This window comes from Pomacea canaliculata, linkage group LG14 (genome assembly GCF_003073045.1).
Source record: "Pomacea canaliculata isolate SZHN2017 linkage group LG14, ASM307304v1, whole genome shotgun sequence".
In the NCBI taxonomy this organism is placed as follows: Eukaryota; Metazoa; Mollusca; class Gastropoda; order Architaenioglossa; family Ampullariidae; genus Pomacea; species Pomacea canaliculata.
In genome coordinates this window covers 6353626-6373055 of record NC_037603.1, presented here as the reverse complement: position 1 = coordinate 6373055, position 19430 = coordinate 6353626, and the positions used below count along the sequence as shown (strand labels likewise).

General features: G+C 41.1%; 1 protein-coding gene across 3 annotated transcripts; it reads right to left on the bottom strand.

The window, feature by feature from the left end:
* Positions 1-2348: 2348 nt before the first annotated feature.
* Positions 2349-19002, bottom strand: LOC112555281. Of its 3 annotated transcripts, XM_025223613.1 has the most exons (24): positions 18906-19002; positions 18607-18644; positions 18011-18109; positions 17503-17578; positions 16678-16708; positions 16358-16411; positions 15817-15954; positions 14416-14529; positions 13720-13836; positions 13218-13274; positions 12967-13061; positions 12639-12738; positions 11588-11722; positions 11168-11236; positions 10562-10663; positions 9938-9994; positions 9368-9459; positions 8971-9067; positions 8525-8596; positions 8302-8352; positions 8042-8152; positions 6516-6635; positions 5885-5975; positions 2349-5496 (listed from the first exon to the last, which is right to left on the bottom strand). In XM_025223613.1, exons 3-24 carry the CDS (start codon positions 18075-18077, stop codon positions 5090-5092), a joined length of 2253 nt encoding a protein of 750 aa, XP_025079398.1. In that variant the 5' UTR covers positions 18078-18109; positions 18607-18644; positions 18906-19002; the 3' UTR covers positions 2349-5089. The 3 variants fall into 3 exon arrangements, with proteins under 3 accessions (XP_025079398.1, XP_025079399.1, XP_025079400.1); XM_025223614.1 differs by lacking the exon at positions 14416-14529; XM_025223615.1 differs by lacking the exons at positions 2349-5496; positions 5885-5975; positions 6516-6635 and adding an exon at positions 7651-7941 and having other exon boundaries at positions 7983-8152.
* Between the last annotated feature and the right edge of the window lie 428 nt (positions 19003-19430).

Sequence of the window (19430 nt, the reverse complement as noted above, 5' to 3'; positions counted from 1 at the left end):
AGACGAGCCTGGTGTCTTTCAAGGATTGCTGGTTTCTGCTGATCTGAAGCGATTTCTTTCCTTACACTACAAAATGCACATTTGTTCTTCCACTACCTCCTTTGACTTTCTGAAAAATGCTAGTGAGACGTCTCTTCGACAAAGAACGCGAATGGCTGCCTCACCTAAGTTCTCCCCCTTACGCCTTCTGGATCTGGCACGTCGTGTTGGACGGAAGTCGCTGATGGCCAGTGGATATAATGTGGTGTGGGCAGTAGAGAGATTGCAGGTGGCACCTGGAGTAAAGGGGCTGCTGCTGCTAAAGGACTGTGATCATGGCTCCAGTGACACAAATGTGTTGCCAGCATCTATTTTATAAGACTTTAAAACATTCCAAAGAACTGCAAGGCAGAGACTAAATATAAATATCATGAAACATTCCTTATAGATATATACATATATCTGTGGTGTTCTAAAACCAGAATTGAAAAGTGAAAGTACCATAAATGTCAGTGTATTGAGCATGCCCATCTATAAGCCACACCCACTAAATTACAAAATAAATCTCTACTTTATTCACAAATGGTTTATAAGCTGCCAGTGCATACATTTTCAATGGCCAGGTCAATCACCTTCGACTTGAAAGCTATATCGTAGACATTTTATCTCATTTTTGGCATGATGAGGGTGTGTGCTTGAGTAAATGATCTGAAAACTTCAATTTTACGTGGTTTTAATTTTTAAATGTGAACAGTTAATACTTTAACATTTCCTATCAAAGTATGAAAAATCCACAAACAAGTTGCATTTCTGTTTAAAGCCACTGGGTTTAAAGTTGAGGAAAAAAAGTTGCAATTTATGTTTTAAAATTTATGGTGTTAAAAAGATGTTTTTCTTGCATCAGATCGGACAGACAAAAAGAAAAAATAGAGTGTGCAAACATTATTATTATTACTTGCAGGGCTGTGACTGAGAAGAAACATTCTGATACTAACAATTTTATTTCCAAAAAACAGAGTAGTTAATGAATATTGCAATGAATCATTAGATTCATATAAAACACTTGCAGGTTTTGTTTCTTTTAGAATTATTATTTCACTAATTCTGCAGTACAGAAAGAGAAAATTATCGCGATATCCCTTGAAAACATATCCAGCTTTAAAACATTTGAATTTTGCAATAAAAGCTGGAAGTATTACATTAATATAAGCTGTCTCACTTGGACAATCATCTTTTTCTTTGTGATATAAACACCTGAAGTAATGTTAAATTTGTAATGTTGCTGTCTTTGATTAAAAATAAAGACATTGCTGAAAAATCTGCACAAGAGTCATGGGGTGAAGCTATGCAGTGCCAACTGACAGGGAACTTAGCAGCAGACTACGACAGCATACTTCTATACAATGAAAAATTTTACATACAGTACATTATGAAATGAAACATGATTATAAATTGTGACAGATTTTTTTATTTTTTTTAAACTCTTCTAAAAAAAATTATAATTTTACAATCACTCTTACCGACAATAAGAAAGGTTTATACACTGAATATACACTACTCTAATATTTAGACTGCATCAAAGCAATACACTCACACCTAGTAGGATTTTAGAAATTCGGTGTCAAATGAAATGTTTATCTCATTTTTCAAGGCAGTCAGCAACTGCAGCTTATGAATCTGTCTTGTTTTTGTTTGTGTGTTTTCTAAGACCCATTAAGCCTTCTCTTAGTGAGAAATGAACTGTATAAACCTGCTATTATTATTATATTTACTGCTGTTGTTATTATTTCATATCAGAGTGAGATAGGTATAAATCACTTTCATTTTCAAAAAACGCCTATTTTACCTACTACAGCAACCTTTACACAGAATCTCTTAATGGGTAGGAGACTGTACTCAGAGCAGCTGACCATTGCAGGAGTGCACCTGCCTTCCAATCAGCCTGTGATCAGTCTGGACAAGAAGATCCCAGAATAGGCTTGTCTTGTTGCAACTCAGGAGAGCTGCTGTGCCTTGGTCATAAACAGGGGCAATTTTAAAATTAACAGAATTTGAAAGGAGGTGTTAAAAACTTAAACCTGATCCTGCTGATCACCACTGCTAAATCTTTAAGTATGTTAATTGTCCCTTATGTTAACAAGTTTTTGCATTCTCTTCCACCTTTATTTTTAAACTGTTTAATTTCTTGATAATTTTCTAGCCATTCTATTAAAAATGCATGGAGTGGAAAACCTCTCCCCACTAACACATTTTGACTAGTTTTTTTTTTTTAGTTCTTGTGAGTTTGTTTTTTTATAAACTGGTGAGATCCATGGAAGACACTTCCACTGATCCACCATTTAAAGTAAGTTTCAACCACAGAAAACTTATACCAATAAAATTATTTTATTGTTGTGGAAATTATACAGCATCACAATTTTCCATCACCTCCACCCCACACATCCGCATCTGTATACACCTTCACATACGCAAATTTAAATGAAAGACTGCTGCCAGAATAAAGGCACATCTCAAATGCTCATTTCTGCTCCAGATTGAATAAATCTGCAGCTGAAGATACTCTTAAAATGCAGGAGTGTGTTTTGGACACCTAACCTTCATGGCCAGTCTCTGCTTCCTGATCACATCTACCAGCTGAAGGCTTTGATCCACAATAGAACTTTCAAAGCAACATTTACACAGCTTGCACTAAAGCCATCAAAGAACTCAGGTATGCTAAAATGAAAGGCTTCGTACCAGTTCAGGGAAGAGAAGTTAGTCTCACAGGACCAGCTGCAGGCTTCCTTGTGTTGGCAACCTCAGTGGAGGCAGCTTGTAGGTGGTCAAGTTTCTGTGGGTGTGGATTACGGCACTAGAACGTCCTATTCCTGATGCTAATCTTTAAGAGGATGGTAGAAGTGCACAGAAAGCATCAATCTTTTTCCCCAAATAGGCACAGTCACTGGAAATGAAGGTTTGCTGACCAGTCCTATGCTCGGTGTCAGTCGTGTCTGACCAGGTCATCTGCAGTGTGCTGTAAGGCGCTACATTCCCACTCTTTCTCTGGCAGAACATCAGAGTCATGTTTCACAATCAACTGTGGGTCAATTATGGCATGATGATAATTCCAGTTTGTTCTAAGAGCAGAATTCCTGACACAAAGATCATGCCGATGCGGATCTCCGAGGTGAAGTGCTGCAGGTGGCTTGTAAAGGTGACCAAAAAGGGAATTATGTGATGATTCTTTTGGTGTATGCTTTTTCTTACCAAAACCACACAAAGCTTGTGCAAAATGTAGACTGTAACCTAGATGGTAGTACGGAAACGTACCCGAGCTGAAAGGCACCAGGGAACAGAGACAGGATTCTGGGGTGTTCTGCAATGGGCTGGACGTAGAAAGTTTGCCTTCGCGACTAAGCAGACTCTGGCGTTCGTCCTCTCCAACTCTCTGACTATTACAGTAGCACAGAAGACACAGCAAGCTTTCCTCTGACGAAGTCATGGTAGGACTTAGTCTGGACTTTCTCGCTGGTATTTGTACCTTTCGTGACAGAGAGGGCCCCCTATACTTATGTAACGGGAGGCGTGGGGCGTGTGAACGTTTCCTATCTTCTTCTTCTGTCTCAAGGATTCTTGACAGTGTCCATGCATCTGACTCTTCCATGATCGTATTCCTCTGGTGGGGATCTGAGAGCGAAAGAAAAGTCGATTTGTTGTGAAGGAACTGTCCCTTCAGTGGAGGCAGGGGCTGGTCTTCCTGCATTTTTCGAATATTTAAGATGAGGTCTTCTGAGACATAAATCTCAGGAGAAGCTTGCCCCACACCAGCGACCGTTGATCTGGCAGTATCTGAGAGTGGGTCGCCAACTTTACCCCAAGATTCACCTTTGCTGGAGGAGAGAGAATCGTGGCGGAACGTTCCTAGAGCTCGTTGCTTTAGTGTATTCATCCTGATAGGCTTTTTAGTTGGAGTGGAATTTAATCCAAGGACTTTCCAGATGGTCATGCGGTCATCGCCTTCAAGGTTCGGGTCATTGTTTTCTCTACATTTTTCTCTGCCTCTACCAGTCGGGCTTGTAGTTGGGGGCTGAGTCCCCATGCCAAAGGACATGAAACCGTCCTCCTCAAGAATTGTTTCGACTATACTCGGCATTTTGATAATCTTTTTCATCGGTGCTTCCACCTTTGCTGGTCCGTAGTAGTCTCTTGCTGTACTGATAGGTTGAAGGTTTCTTAGCAGACCCGTCGCAAGGACATTACTTTCCTCTGAACCAGGTATTGGCGACTTTGTCTTAGCTCTCAGTCTGTCATGCTCAGAAAGTCTGATGGGGTCAGATGACTTGTGGGCGAGCGTGTCATGGACTCGATGCTTGATGCTCTGAGTCGTCAATGGTGAAAGGTACGATGTCCTTGGCTGTGTCCTTTTGCCGTACAACGTCAGCTCGGGCTTTAGTTTACTTTTGACGAGAGATTCCTCCATTTCATCTGCAATGTCTTTTAAGCTACGCTGCGACTCACCAACTTTTACTTTCCGGGTTAAGGCTTTCCACGATGTTTGCTTTAGTTTACTCTGTGGATATTCCGGAGTTGGTGCGTCATATTCTTTCCTCTCTCTCAGGGGAATCAATGGGTCATCAAACGTCACCTCAGCGTAGCGACGCAATGTCTCCTCTTCTAAGTCTGGTCGGACTTGGATGAGTCTCGAGGAAGACTGGAGCACGCAAAATAATCGGAGACGTCCTTGACAGCGCGACCTACTTCACCTTGAATGCCATTTTCCAGGATGCCACTATCAAACTTCGTCTGCTTGGGTAGCCATTCTTCTTTCTGGATCCCCTGCTGCCCATCTTCTTGTTCAAGCTTTCCTTGCGTCGACATCATATCCTTAGAATTGCTAACGTCGAGGCTGTCTGATACTGATTGGCCGTCCTCCACTTCTCCCTCCCTCCCTACCTCAGGACTGTAGCTTGTTCTCATTTTTGTGCTTTTCTTCTGACCTTTACCCTTTGACTTTGCAGCTTTGTCGGTACTTGCAACGAACGAGGACTTTCTCTTTGCAGCTGCACCAGAATTCGCTTTGCTGAATGTTGTGTCGGTGTCGTGCTGGGTTTCTGTCGCAGTTTTTACCGGATTATCTAAGAACTCCGATTTGTCCTTTGACCTCTGCTTTGATGTCCACGTTGCCTTCTTCCTTGCCGTCCTTCTGCCTTACTTCAGCTTCGGCTGTGCCTTCGTCCACAGGCATGGCTTTGGACTCTGATACCTCGCTCTGTTCCCTATTGCCTTTAACCTGAGATTCAGGAGTTGTCATAAAACTGGTTGCTGCTGAGCTTGACACGAAATTCGTCGATTGTCTACTTTTGGAGGCAGTCTGTTTTGGGCCGTCTGCTTCCTTCCCATTTGTAGGCTTTTCTTTCTGTTCTTTCACTCCTATAGTCGACAATCGTCGTATTCTGTCCTTAGTTGGCGAGGGGCAAGACTCCGGGACGTGGATCACACTGTCGTGGAATACCTGCTCCTTTCCTGTGGAGTTCTTCCCTAAAAACATTAGAATGTAAAGGGTTAATGTCGGTTATTCGTGAAAAAGCCGGTAAAAGTTCAACTGTTAATGTACGATTCTACCTTTGGTGAAATGACCACCTAGCGTGGCCCACTATGGCTGACCTGGACGAGGCTAGGTGAGTACTATTAAATAAAAATAACGTCAAACATTGTCTGAGAAACCATTTGATATGCCAACTTTTAGTGATTTGTGTCTTGTATTTGGGAAATTTCAAATGTCTACTCCTGCCAACATTTGCCTTCTGACGTATGCTCGACATGTTACGGACTCTTTTGGGCCCGGATTATCCTCATCGGCCTCATCCGAACTCATCATCACCAACACTAAACCTTAAATTTTATTTTACTTCAGTTTCATCTTGACCTTCTCTTGGTGACCTCGTGACGAGCAGCCTCTCTCCCTTCGACATCTCCCCTCTTTCACCATCCTGATCCCCGGCCAGGTCCACGCGCATCTGCGACATACCAGATCACGTGTTCGTCTGTCACGTTGCCAGTTTCTTCTCTCCTCCCTCCCCTCCCAACAAAAATTCTTCCCATCCACACACACTCCTATCGTCCTTGCGTGCGATCACTCTCATTCCACACTCACATACTTCCCTCCCTTTTCCATGCTGAGATGTTAACAATATTTTTAAAAATTCTGCATTTGTCTATTGAAGGGTCCAGTTGGTCATTTAACTAATGTCTCTTGACAAATAAATAAACGCATCCTTCGTGACATTCCTTTCCTGATTTGTAGGAGGATTTTCAGACAAACTAATTCGAAACTAAGCGATTGTGGCTGTTTGCAATGTCTTCCGGTCATTGGTCAAGTCTTAACTAAAGGTCTAGTTCCTGCTCAATCTACTAGAAGTCCTAACAATCGCGGTTTAATTACAGGAAAGGTTATTTTAAACAGATTTAATAATTATGGTCGTCGGATTTCTAAACCCACAGCCGCCGTGGCCGATGTGTGGCTGTAAACATGTCGTCTGTCATGTCTGAGTGCTTACCCCTCTCTCATGGGAATCCTTACGAGTGACGTCAGGCGCTATGACGTTAGTTGTAGTCAGCGACTTGAGACAAATGACGTCATTTGCTTCCGGGCCTCTCGCCTTGATCTGAAGAAAGGGCTACACACACGCACACATGTATACACACAGGCACAAACACACACACGCACGCACAGAGGGTATGTTGGTAAGGAACTACTACAGCCAATCAAACAATTAATGAAAAATAATCAACATTTACTGGTTTTTTTAAAAAATAAGTGTATATCTCGCATTCGCCTACAGACTTGTTTATTTTCGTAGGAGGATCAGCTCTACGTGTAAAAATAAACATTATTTGTGTATATATATATGTTCCTGCTTGTTTACAAACCTGGGATACTCGGACTACTGCGTGTCACGTGAGGCGTGTTCAATGGAGTGTTAAATATTTTGTTGTTCACTGATACATGGAACATATTAGGGGATAAAGGTTATCACTGAATAAGTCACTGTGCAAGAGCGATAAATTTGAATATTTCTTGCATCTAGCTACAGTGTCAAATGAGTGACCCCCCTTGGTTTATCATAATCAGAGAGACAGAGATTGTTCCTCGGGACTTTTTGTCTACCTGTGGACAACGATAACCGTGAGGCAAGTTGTGTGTGTGTGTGTGGGTGGGAAGAGAGCAATAGAACCTCACAAAGTGAGAAAAATTAAATCATGGATGACAGAGACAATGACATAGAGAGCGAGAGAATTCAAATGTGTCGTGATCACTATTTTTGTTTTCTTGTGGATGTTACAAGATGTCGCTTAGACTTTAACTTTGACAAATCTTCACAGACATTACTTAACGAACAACAGCTTAATAATAATTCAGACAGCATTCTAGGACTTAAGTCACACCATAGACATAATCTTCACAGACATTACTTATCGGACAACAGCTTGATAATAATTAAGTAAACATTCTAGGACTTAGTTACAATATCAACATAATCTTCAAAGACATTACTTAACGGGACAACAGCTTCATAATAATTAAGTAAATAGTCTAGGACTTAAGTTACACCACAAACATACCCATGCATCGCTTACATCCTGACATCTCACTCACACAAGCCCGGACATGCGCACACAGGGATTTCCGTGGCATTAAAACAAGGAAAACGCTTGCCGGAGAAAAAAAAACTTTTCTTTTTTACTTGTCATCTCCTTCACATTAACTTCTTCATCTCAACCAGTCTCGTGGTAGGGTGGGAAGGGGGTACTTTCTGATCGGGGATAGGAGGGTGGACCGTGTAGTTGAGCAGCCACTGTGACGTCATCAAAGGGTCCTCCGCCACCTTTGCCGTTGCCAGCCAGTCACGTGACCTTTGAGTCCAAGACTGTGCAATGTGCTGCCAATCACAGGAGCTGTTGAAGAGAGTCTACTCCTGAGAACTGAAGGAAGCAGTGGTGGACAGCGAGTCTACTTCTGAGAACTGAAGGAAGCAGTGGTGGTTTCTGGAATTTAGACCTCGTCGAGGAGTGGAACCCTTACCGCCCGTTGCGAGGCCTTTTCCAGCCAGCTGCGTGCCTCCCTCATGGCCTCTAGCGCCTCTTTCCGCGCCTTCTCCTCCTCTTTACTCTGGCTCGCCTGATTTTCTGCATTCTGTCAATCCCAACATAATGACCAAGTCACCTTAGTTATTAATCTTATCAATATTGTATGGCTGGTGTGTTTGTTTGTCGTGTTCGTGATAACAGTTCAGTATGGGTAGGGTATGCAATGTGAGTAAAGACAAATTAAAATAATTTTACCTTGTCAACTTCTTTCAGGATCGAACCAAGAGCATCTGCCATGACGTCGATCTGCAAGAACAGAAGACAAAGTTAGAGGTCTTCTCCGTCTGCACGGAAACTCACTCCCCAGTTGTTCTACCGACCCCTTTATTTCTCTTTCTCTCTCTCTCACACACACACGCAAGCCGACTTATTTTTATATGAAAACACTAAATTACTAAAGTTTTTAAAGATACTTGACCTTTGTCTTGACAGAATCTCCCTTCTGCAGTGAAGAAAGTATTTCGTCTTTCGCCAGACGACTGGGCTTCTCCTGCGAAAATAATAAAACTTCAACACCAAACAAAGTCCTTTTAACTAGGAAAAGACAGCTAAAGACTGGACGAATATTACCCTGTAAAAGAACCTTATCAGCCGATGGTGATAAAGATTCAACCAGCTCTCCACGTGTCCTGTCTAAAGGGATTCACCAAACACAGGTGGACGTCCTACCTGCGCATCATTACAAGTTAGCTGGAATTACATTTTTCATCAGGTTTTGTTATTTAGACAGAGCAAATCATGATGAAATGTTCCTGTGTAGCTGTTGCTGTTGTTGTAATAACAAAAGACACTTTGCTCCATTTTGCACTCGCTATCCCAGAAGCACCCGCGTGCAAAAAGTTGGTCTGTGTAGCACTGACTGACCTTTGTCGAGTCATCGCTCAGCCGATCCTCATTAGGACAATAGCAGTAAGGACACACCAGGCCCGCCAGCATATCCATTGTCTGTAACTGGTTTTCGCTGTAATACACACGCACACACGCACGAACGAACCAACGCGCATATATACATATAAACACAAGAATACACGTGCATATAAGAAAATCTGGATTTATCATCACACACGCACGCATACAGGTAGACAAACAAATAAAACATACTGACAGATGGCGGATAACGGATTTGCTAACTTTGATAACGAAAGAAGCAAAGAAATGGAGAAATCATCGAAAACAAAAATTTAGAGCAAGGGAAGAAAGGAAGAACTGGCTGCATGAAAGACAGATGGAAGCAAGGAGATGTGGAAGCGGGAATCAGCACCTGAACTTAAGTCTGGCAAAGTCCAGTCCTTTTCGATCAAACAGGTCTTTGACGCAACCCAGCAAGGTGTTCTGTTCCCTCAGACGTTCGTCCTGCATAGTCCAGGGTTCGAATCCCAAGTGAGTTCTCATAGCTTTTCATAAACTTTAGGGGTTTGTTTCTTGGTCTGTCAAAGTTTCTTCTTTCTTATGTTTCTGCTATTATATCCCTGATACTTAAGACTTGTAGCTTAACGAGTCTCAAAATCAGACTACAAACATCGAAACATATATCATGGGCAAGGAAATGAAAAATCTATGTTATTTAATTATCACTTCACTATTTCTAAAATTAGCGAACTGCTAAAAAAACCTGAATACATCCAGTCGTTACACCTTGGCGAAGGATAAAGAAGAACATTATTTCGCAGAACACATCGAATAATCAAGTATGGATGCCTCTTTCTTCACTATAAACCATAAGATCTTTTGTCAAGTTATGTATTTGTTGGTTCTGGTCTTATTACATGGTGGGTTCCAGTATTTCAAGCAGTTTGTTTTGTTTTTAAAAAGCTTTTTTTCTTTCACCAACCTGTTCTGCGACTTCAGCAACACATCTTCCGGACAGTTGTATGAGGAATTCCAGGTCCTGCACCACAACACGCCATCAGACAGTAGTGCTAGTTAGTCATGTCTATTGTTGTTGATTGTCTACTAATTTCAGCTGTTCCTCCCTGTCTTAATAATGTATTATTAATTTAGTTTAGAATGTAGCTGTTACATGACATGGATTGCTGCGTGATGACTGGGTCAGCGCTGCTAGGAGGGGCCGTCAAATAAATAAATAAACACTTACACATCTAATCGAATTCTGCATTGTTTGAATTTGGGAAAATATTATAAATGCCAGGTAAAATTTTGCTTACAAAACAGTATACCTTTTAGTAAGTCAACTTAACATGCCAATATCTTTAATCAAGATGCTTACACACTACAAATTGAAAATACAAACTTAGTCAATGTTTTAAATATCTGAATAATAACAGAGTAATCAACAGTCAGTAACAACATTTTTGTAGACTACAGAACTTAGAAAGTGAAAGGCGATGCGCAACGCACACACACACACACACACACATAAAACACACACACAACACACAACACACACAGCAGCAGCAGCAGCAACAACAACAACAACACACCGACCAGTCCACACCTTGTAGAAGATGCGAAGGAGTTTGAAGCAGTTGTTGGCATGCTGAATCAAGTCCTGTGTCGTTTCTGGAATGTCCTGAGCATTGCTGACCTGCTCCAGTATCTGTCCGTAGGAACACATCAACATCAGAGCAACTTAAGTTAGATATCATAACGCCGACTATATTCAATCACAACAACCAATATCTAATCTTAATCTTAAATATTTGATGCTGAAAACTAGTCTCACTGTCTCGCCTTAAACCGATCATGGATCACATTTCAGATGAATGTTCTCCAATTATTTGTCATCTGTGGTTTTCACAAGACTCGACACGGGTGGAGGAAAGTGGGAAGCTGTTCAGAGGGCAAAGGTCAAAGCCGACGATTTTTCTGACTTCTTTCCCTTGACGCCATGTCAGAGCAGGCGCAAAGGACAAATGAGAATAATATCCTTCTGTATCGTTTTGGCGTGACAAAAAAAAACCCCGAAAAATATATCTGAATTATTTTAAGCCTGTATGGATATTAATGACACATTGTGACCATAACACCTCTCTCGCTCTTTCTTCCTCCTGTTTGTCTTTCTCCCTTACTTTCTTCCATTCTTTCTCGAGTTTGTCAGTACCTCATTGTCATTCGCCGGATTGAGCATTGAAAGCTCGGAAAGAGTTCCTTCCTTCCACATTGTGTTAGACTACAAGTAAAGCAACACAATTATAAATAATCAGTTCACAGCAGGACATCTATTTTAAACACAAGTTTCCTCACTTGTATTGTATTGTATTGTATTGCATTGTATTGTATTGCATTGAATTACATTGTATTGTATTGCATTGTATTGTATTGCATTGCATTGTATTGTATTGTATTGTATTGTATTGCATTGCATTGTATTGTATTCCATTGCATTGTATTGTTTTGCATTGTATTGTATTGTATTGTATTGTATTGTATTGTATTGTATTGTCTAATGACTGCTCTAAACCAGGCCTAGTCATTAATTCTTGGCTGTATAACCACAAGGCAGACAAGATGTGTTTCTCACCTGACAGAGCTGGAGCTCTCTCATGATGTCCTCTAGGCGATGGAAAGCTCTCTGGAAGACCTGCTCGGTCTCTCCCAACATCTGAAGATACCGTGAACAGTGTTTGCTGACCTCCTCCATGTTAGTCGTGGAGTCCTAAGGCAGACAGAGATGTGTGATGGACCTCTGGATACATGAGACTGGTGTTGGCCATGCGGATGTTTCAATTCTGTATTCAATTTTATAAGTAAACTGAATTGCACAAGTTGTTTGAATGTGGATTGCTATGGTTAAGATGGTGTCTGAGGACCACTTTTTCAGGTATCTTTAAATGTAAGGTAAATGTTAAACTGGTCTATATCTTAAGTTCATTTTTATCAAGAGAATGGTGTAGCTGTCATGGCTGTCCATCTGCCAAAGAGATAGATTATACGTATATACCTTGTGCTTGTGTATGGTTATGGTATTTCTTGACTATTCTCCAGACTTTAGCCAATGCAGAAAATCACATGTATCAAGATCAATGATTACAGGAAACATACATCAAGATATATATATATAAAACAATATATAACAACTTGTTTTTAATGGGATCTAGTTCTCACAGCTTTTTAGTTTTGTTGGGGGTTTTGTTTGTTTTGTTTTGTTTTGTTTTGGTTTGGTTTGGTTTGGTTTAGTTTGTTTTGGTTTGTTTTGGTTTGTTTTGGTTTGCTTAGTTGGGGGGTGGATTTTCTCAAAACTTGCAAATTGTACTTTTGACAGTCTGAAGCAAAAGCTTCAAGAGAGTATTTAAAGCAACAAAGGCATACAGGGTATGCAGGATAGAGAAGACTACAGATAGAATAGTCTAAGGAATATACTATTATAGCAAATGACTGCAAGGAAAATGAGCTCATCACAACATCCTCCATTACAAGATATGATAAACACACTACTGTGCCATCCACTACAAGACAGGATAAACACATTACCACACTACTCATTGCAAAGGATGATCACACCTTGTTAACTCATTCTACTGCACTTCGAAAGGAAATCTTAAAGTCAGTCGTGACTAGAGTTCAACTCATACCGCTCTGGCCACGACAGTGGTCTTGGTGGTCTTCTTGTGGCATTCACAGTAGTTACACGTGTGCGTCCCAGGGGCACGACTTCGTAAAAGGATGGCATCACTGCAAGGGCAGAAAAAAACAAACAAACAAACGAAAACTGGAATACTGTAACTCTTAGCTTGATGAATAATTATTTATGAAACGATATGGACAATGGTTCACACGTGTGTGTTTGTGCGTTTGTGTGTTTTCGCGCGCAAGCGTAAGCACGTGTGTACAGATGTATTCAGGTAGGAATGTGAAAGTTCTCATCGTCTGCAGGTCGTAATGTTCTGTAGAAAGACTTACTCTGTTTTCTTCACTTCTGGCAACTGGCTTGAGCTTGGGTTTACCACACCCATAAGTTCTCTTAACTTTTGTTCCACCTCGTGGACATCCATTTCCTGCCAACGAACAATATTTTCAAAGCCTATGATGACAGACGATTCAGAGTGGACAGCCAAATAATATAAATTCTTGTGTTTGTGTGTGTGTGTGTGTGGTCACCCCTCTGTGTCAATGCCATTGTTAGTGTCAGTGTGACTGTCAGTGTCACGTACCTTACTCTTGATCGTCTCAATATCGCGTCGAGCAGCCTTCCTCAACCTCATCAGCTCCTGAAAAGAATAAATATTGAATATATATTGAAAATATTGAAACTCCGGACTAATTGCTCTACGCACTGGTAACGGCAGTTGTTTGTTTTCTAAGGAAGTAAACATTTATCAGGTAGAACAGAAGTCTAACAACATAAAAAATACTGCCACTAAAATTCTTACAAATATTCCGTGTGAAATTGTACTTATTTTCTTAAGAAAAACAAGGATTAACGGATGATACTCAGTTCATTGGCGGCTAATGATATGCTAATGAAGCGTTATCCAATCAGCGAGAATAAGAATGTGACGTCACACAAAGGTAGGTCTGGAGAAGAATAACTAAAAACAAGGTTTTCAGAAAAGACAAAGAGCGATCATGGTACCAGCAGAAGACGGTGATATGGTCGAACACGTTGAACAGACTCTTTATGTTGAAAATAATATTGAGTAGAAACTGACGTACCCTCGATACGGTCTTGATGTGATTGATGCTGATACCGATGTGAGCTCGCAACAACTTCTGTAGCTCTGCCGGCTCCATTTTCGTTGTACTTTCTTCATCAGGTACGATCGAGTCCCGCTAGAGCATTCAATTCACCATCGGCATCAGGAACAGCAGCATCGTTATCGGCGTCATCGTTAGTGATATTTCACGAGATTACAGAACCCAAAAAAGAAGTTTAAAACATAAAATAGGAAACACAAAAACTGAACCGACACACGACATAGCCGAGCCTTTGTAAAATTACAACTCCGGGTGTAAAACTGTCGCCTCAAGGATCCCGACATAAAGCAGACGTCTACCAACTACAAGACATCGACAAAGTCCGTAAACCAGACTCATAAACAGATACAAAGTCCGTAAACCAGACTCACAGATACAAAGTCCGTAAACCAGACTCGCAAACAGATACAAAGTCCGTAAACCAGACTCATAAACAGCCGGATCAAATTGAGATCCATAAACAAGCAGATGTGACAAGGTTTGTACACACAACTTCCACAGTGAGATAAATAAACAGACTGGCATGGTCCATTCACAGTCAGATGCCATCAATGTCTACAATAAAGTCCGAATCAAAGCACGATCAGTCACAGATGACCAGACAGGAACATTTTCCAGACGCCAAGACGTGGACACCAGACGCTGGCCACCAACCTGCGGTACAGGGATGTCCACACTGTTTTCACGAGACTGGTCTCCTGGTTTCTTCACGTGCTGTGACGTCGAATATGGTCTCAGCCCTCCGCTCATTTGTTCTGCACCTAAGACCTAGATTGTCACCATATACAAATATATTTCTTAATTTTAAGCGTTGCCATGGTGACCAGTTCACTTCACTACAACCTAAACAAAGAAATTACACCAAAAAATTGAATACATTATTTATCGTGCATTTTATTCTTTTATTCTTCTTCCAGCACTTGTCGTGCTTAGTTCACGCTATTGGTTGCCGGTGGTCTTCGCCATCATGTCTGTTCCGATTTTGCCTCGTTTTGATGTCTGCGGGAATTTTGTTCCTACCAGCTCGTGCACGGATGGACATAAGTGGTACTGCAATGTGTCTGACTGTGAAGGATATCGTACTCCTCTCTCTTTCTCTCCATGTACGGGAGACTTTCTTTTCCCAAGCCGCGAACGGTCAAAATAGTGACGCAGCCATCTTAGTTTACACTCGAGAATTTCTCTCGTTGCGGCAAAAGGTCCCTAAGGTCCATGATGTGGGTTTAAGTGACATTCGGACAAAGAACAAGAAAAGGAACAAGAGGCTCTAATGGAGGGGTCAGAAAAAGACTGAAGAGGATAGGGTGTCGACACCCTGCCAATGTGCCCTCCTTGCAAAACGAACAAGACGAGCTCTCTGGGTTGTTTAAATTCGATGGAGGCTATCAACGTTGTGACCTCTTCTAAAACATGGCTAACAGATGATGTAACATTCGAACTAGCAGGATACACAATGATTCGATTCGACAGAAATGTACAAACAACAAATAAATATCTAGGGATGTGAGGGGCTTGTGTATTTTTGTAAGTGAGGAATGGGCCACGAACTACACAGTACATGATAACAACCCCAACATGACACACTGACAGCATCCTTCATGAAAAACCATGACTGGGTAAAGAGCCTAAATACTGTCTCAATGAAAAAAGGTAGCTTTTATGCAGGAAGACAACTGAAGAAAAAAGAGAAGGAGTTCAGGGCAAAGGTAAAAAAAATCTAGAATAGAAAACAGAAAGAAGGCAGAAAAAGTTTTATTGTGAGCGAATTCAAACATTCACTTTACAAAATAAAATTGATAAGTGAATGCCATTATTTACTCATTTGATGTCCATTCCATTATCCCTAGGTGTGTTAAATAGTCACGTGGCGTGAGTTTGGGGTATTTTACCGCCCTCCCCCCCCCCTAGAATTTTGAGACTTTGAGAAAAGTTTGCCCACCCCTGCCCTAGTGACTCATGACTTGTGGGATTACTTTGACCAGTCAAGAGCAGTTTTACAGTTTTACCGGATGTCGATAGCTATGAACACCAGCCCTGGGAAAGACAGTGACTTACGGAAAATCCCCCGAGAGATATGGTAGCGAGGGTACCCGGTTCTGCTTTCCTCTCCTCCACGTCACTCCAACCCTTCTTCATCGGTTGAGCAAAATTCTTTGAGCCTTTCTTCAACTGTAAGTCTGAAGGGGATGGTCCCTGACAGCATCAAAATGTGAGTTTGTGACCGGACATACAGTTACGATGCTAGCAACCAACTCCCTCCCATTAATTCTCCCCCTACCCTTCACCCATTCCACGTAAACTTTATGGACATATACAATACTCTCATGTTTCAATACGATTTAGCACAAATATGCTTGAAAATGTAAATACTCATTTTGTGTCCAAGAGGCAATGAATTGTGAGTGGTTCACCGTGTCTTTAGCCCTGTAAGCAGATTTCACGTGCAGAGAAATTCTAGAGCAGAGCGTCATGCTTCACTGAAAAGTTAGTTTACGCTTCTTTTCGTTTATTTGTTTTTATGTTTATTTATTTCATTCATTAATTATTTATCGGATTTTTCTGTTCTCTTCACTCTTCAGGATTAACGGATATTTACCTTTGCTTCCCCGTCTTCGCTAGCGCTTTTGCTCTTCTGTAATTTCTCGATCAGCTGCTCCGACAGAAAGACAGGAGTTCAGATTCCACAGCCACTCCAAGTGTCTAGTTTAAGGAAGTTGTCCTGGTAACTACTTCTTTCAAAAAAACTGCATCATTATTGTCCACATATTACATGATTGTTCTTTTCCTTTAATGTATTTAAACAAAGCTATCAAAATTTCGATGTAAAAAATAGTTTCCCTGGTATTGTTTTCCTTTCTTTCAGCAGTGTTAACAAAATGCACAAAACATTTACCTGAACAACATTTTATTACTTACTGTTGACTTATTTGTGATCTCCGTTTTCATCCTGATAAAAGAAAACTGGAAATCAACACTAGAAGATTAAGAACATCACATGCAAAATCAAACATGAGCAAACGGAAACACTGACACAAATTTGTGATCAGATAATGAGAGCTAGATGGGGTACACGAGAATTATAAATTGTAATTAAAAATTAAGAACAAATGAGTTCTCAAATCACCTTAATTAATTTAATTAGTGTAACAATTCAGAAAAGTGAACTCCTGCGGGAATACCGAGCAGAAAATTAAAAGCTGGGGAAACAGAAAAGTAACAGAATAGTAAGAAGAGGATAACAAGAGAGCGCCATCTGGAACAGGACGGTTAGAGAAATTGCAGTGACAGTAATTCATGAGCAAAGCCACTTCATTTCCTGTGGCATGGACTGTTAATAATCACTTGACAGTATTGTCTACATGCTGAGCAGCTGAAGGTGTAGTGGGGAGTAGTTAGTGCCGGGGTCAAGCTTAGTGCAAGATACTCTGTTCCATAATCTGGGTACATACACCCCTTTCATGTTCGACATACCCGCCTACACACAGCCCCACTACAAGAAAGAGGTGAACAACGCTGACGTCACAATTGTATACCAAAGCGGTGACGTTTTCAGGGCCTCAGCCAATGGGACCCTGTCGCTTATCCGTGTATAACAGTGACGTAGCGAGTTGACCTGCTTTGTGACTGGTGTTTGTAGGTTCGTATCTCAAGAATGGAAGGATGGTCGTCTTGCGCTAAGCTCTGTCTCCACATCATAAGAAAGATAATGCACGTCACTGAACATTTCAGAGCTACACCTACCTCTCCATTTCTTGTTCTATTTTCTTTATAACGTTGATCGTCTCGGTGACGTTCTCGGTGATATGTCTAGCGATCTCTGAGCAAGGGAAACAAGCGATGGAGAATTAGACAACAGCGGTGGCTGTCATCCACACAGACTGGTTAGTACTGGTTAGTACTGTGTTATCTCATAGTAAGGTTCACCGTAATGTCTAACTGATTACGTAGCAAATATCATTTTTGTGCTTTAGATATATTACTGTTTAAATAATATCGATAATAATATATTTATAAATATATATAATATAGTATATTTATTATTGTTTAATAGAAATTGATTTCCTGCAGGATTTCAGTGGTTCGAGAATTTTCGCAATCGTCGTCGTAGTAGGGGTTGTGGGTAGAGGTTGTGGGGTGGAGGTGGCGTGGGTGGATGCAAACAAAGCCTCATACATTACCCTGACATTTTTTAGAGGTGCATGACTTAGTGACCCTGCACAGCGAATAAAATGAAATGCACATCACTCACCAGGGACCTCTGCAAAATTCTCCTTTGCGAAGTTCAGGAGGTAAGTTGTTAATTCTTGCCATTCCATCCCTTCAAACTGGACGTCAAAGGTGAGGTCCTCTACAAATATATATAGATATATATCAATGGTTATGTGCTCACGTGCCTATGTACAGATACATTTCGATTTGCATGCAAGAGCGGTGTGCGTGGGACTGCAAGTCAGGAGTCGTCTGCTCACTGAGCAGAGTCGAGACAGAAACACTTCGACTGTCGAGGGCGGATAGAATGACAATGGTTTCTTTGATGACAGCAGTCTCCGTACTGTGAAAAGGATGTAACACTCGTCGGAAACATACTGTTAGCTGCTAAGAACAAAAACCAAAGCTTTATATATGTGTGTGCTGAGTTTGCGATAGTTTGTGCAAAAGACACACACACAAAAGGAAGGATAAAGGAAATGAAGAACAGAAATGTTTCTTTTGTCGATGTAGCCTCAAATTGCAGGTAAGCATGACTCGTACAACTGATTTACTTGTGTGTGCGTCCCTGCTTGTATGACTGATATTTATTTATATATATCAATGTTTAAGTTACGGATATAAAATACTACGCACCTCGTGAACCTTTTGTCTGTGGTTCTGGAGTTTTCCACCTGAAAACAAGAAACGTTTTCGCTTTTTACCTTAAAAGAACTAGTGGGGTGCACATTTTCTAATGACTAAGTTCAAGCTCGGTGCATGATACTTTTTCCGTTCTCGATATATTCGTCTACTAACATATATATAGATATATTCGTCCGGGGGTACCCATGTACCTCCCCTAACTACTGCTGCTGGTGATGCTGTGTGGCTGATACAGTGTGCACGTGTTGGGGGATTGGGGAGGGTAAATGGGGAATCGGGTATGTACTCACTTTTTCCCCTTCTTGATGAGGGGATTTTAGCAGAGTCTAATTCCGTTTTGAGATTTTTGAGCTGCTCCAACATGTTTATCATCTGCATGTATGTCACTCTGCAAACATTCAGTTAAAATGATCATGATGGGTGGGAGGGGCATCCTGTACACACAGGCACCCTTAATATCATGTCTGAATATGCGTTCGTTTGTGTGTGTTTTAGAATATACTCTTTTAACGGGTTCATGATCTATAAACCGACAAAGCACGTGAGTCGCATGCAGGCAGAGGTATCACGTGGTCTGCTAGGGATGCTTCACCACTTGCTTACGTCACCTCATATCCTCCTCGGCTTTTTCTGCCAAGGTAATGTGGGTAGTCTTCAAACCTCTCTGAAACAAGAAATATTTTCTCTTGACTCGCTTCAGCTGAGCTCTGTGCTTTGTAGGCCAACACATAAGTTCATGCTGTTATTTGTTTACTCATTCACTGGTATGAAAACAGATGTTGTGTGACTTGTCTGTACTTTAAAATATCAGCAGT

Excerpts from the sequence above, each read along its gene's own strand:
- LOC112555281 (XM_025223613.1), bottom strand. The coding sequence starts at position 18,077 with ATGGAATGGCAAGAATTAACAACTTACCTCCTGAACTTCGCAAAGGAG. Across the intron at positions 14,530-15,816 it reads TATCTCTCGGGGGATTTTCC|GTCTTAGGTGCAGAACAAAT; the intron begins GTAAGTCACTGT and ends GTGACAATCTAG. Across the intron at positions 13,837-14,415 it reads TGGACATCCCTGTACCGCAG|CGGGACTCGATCGTACCTGA; the intron begins GTTGGTGGCCAG and ends TGAATGCTCTAG.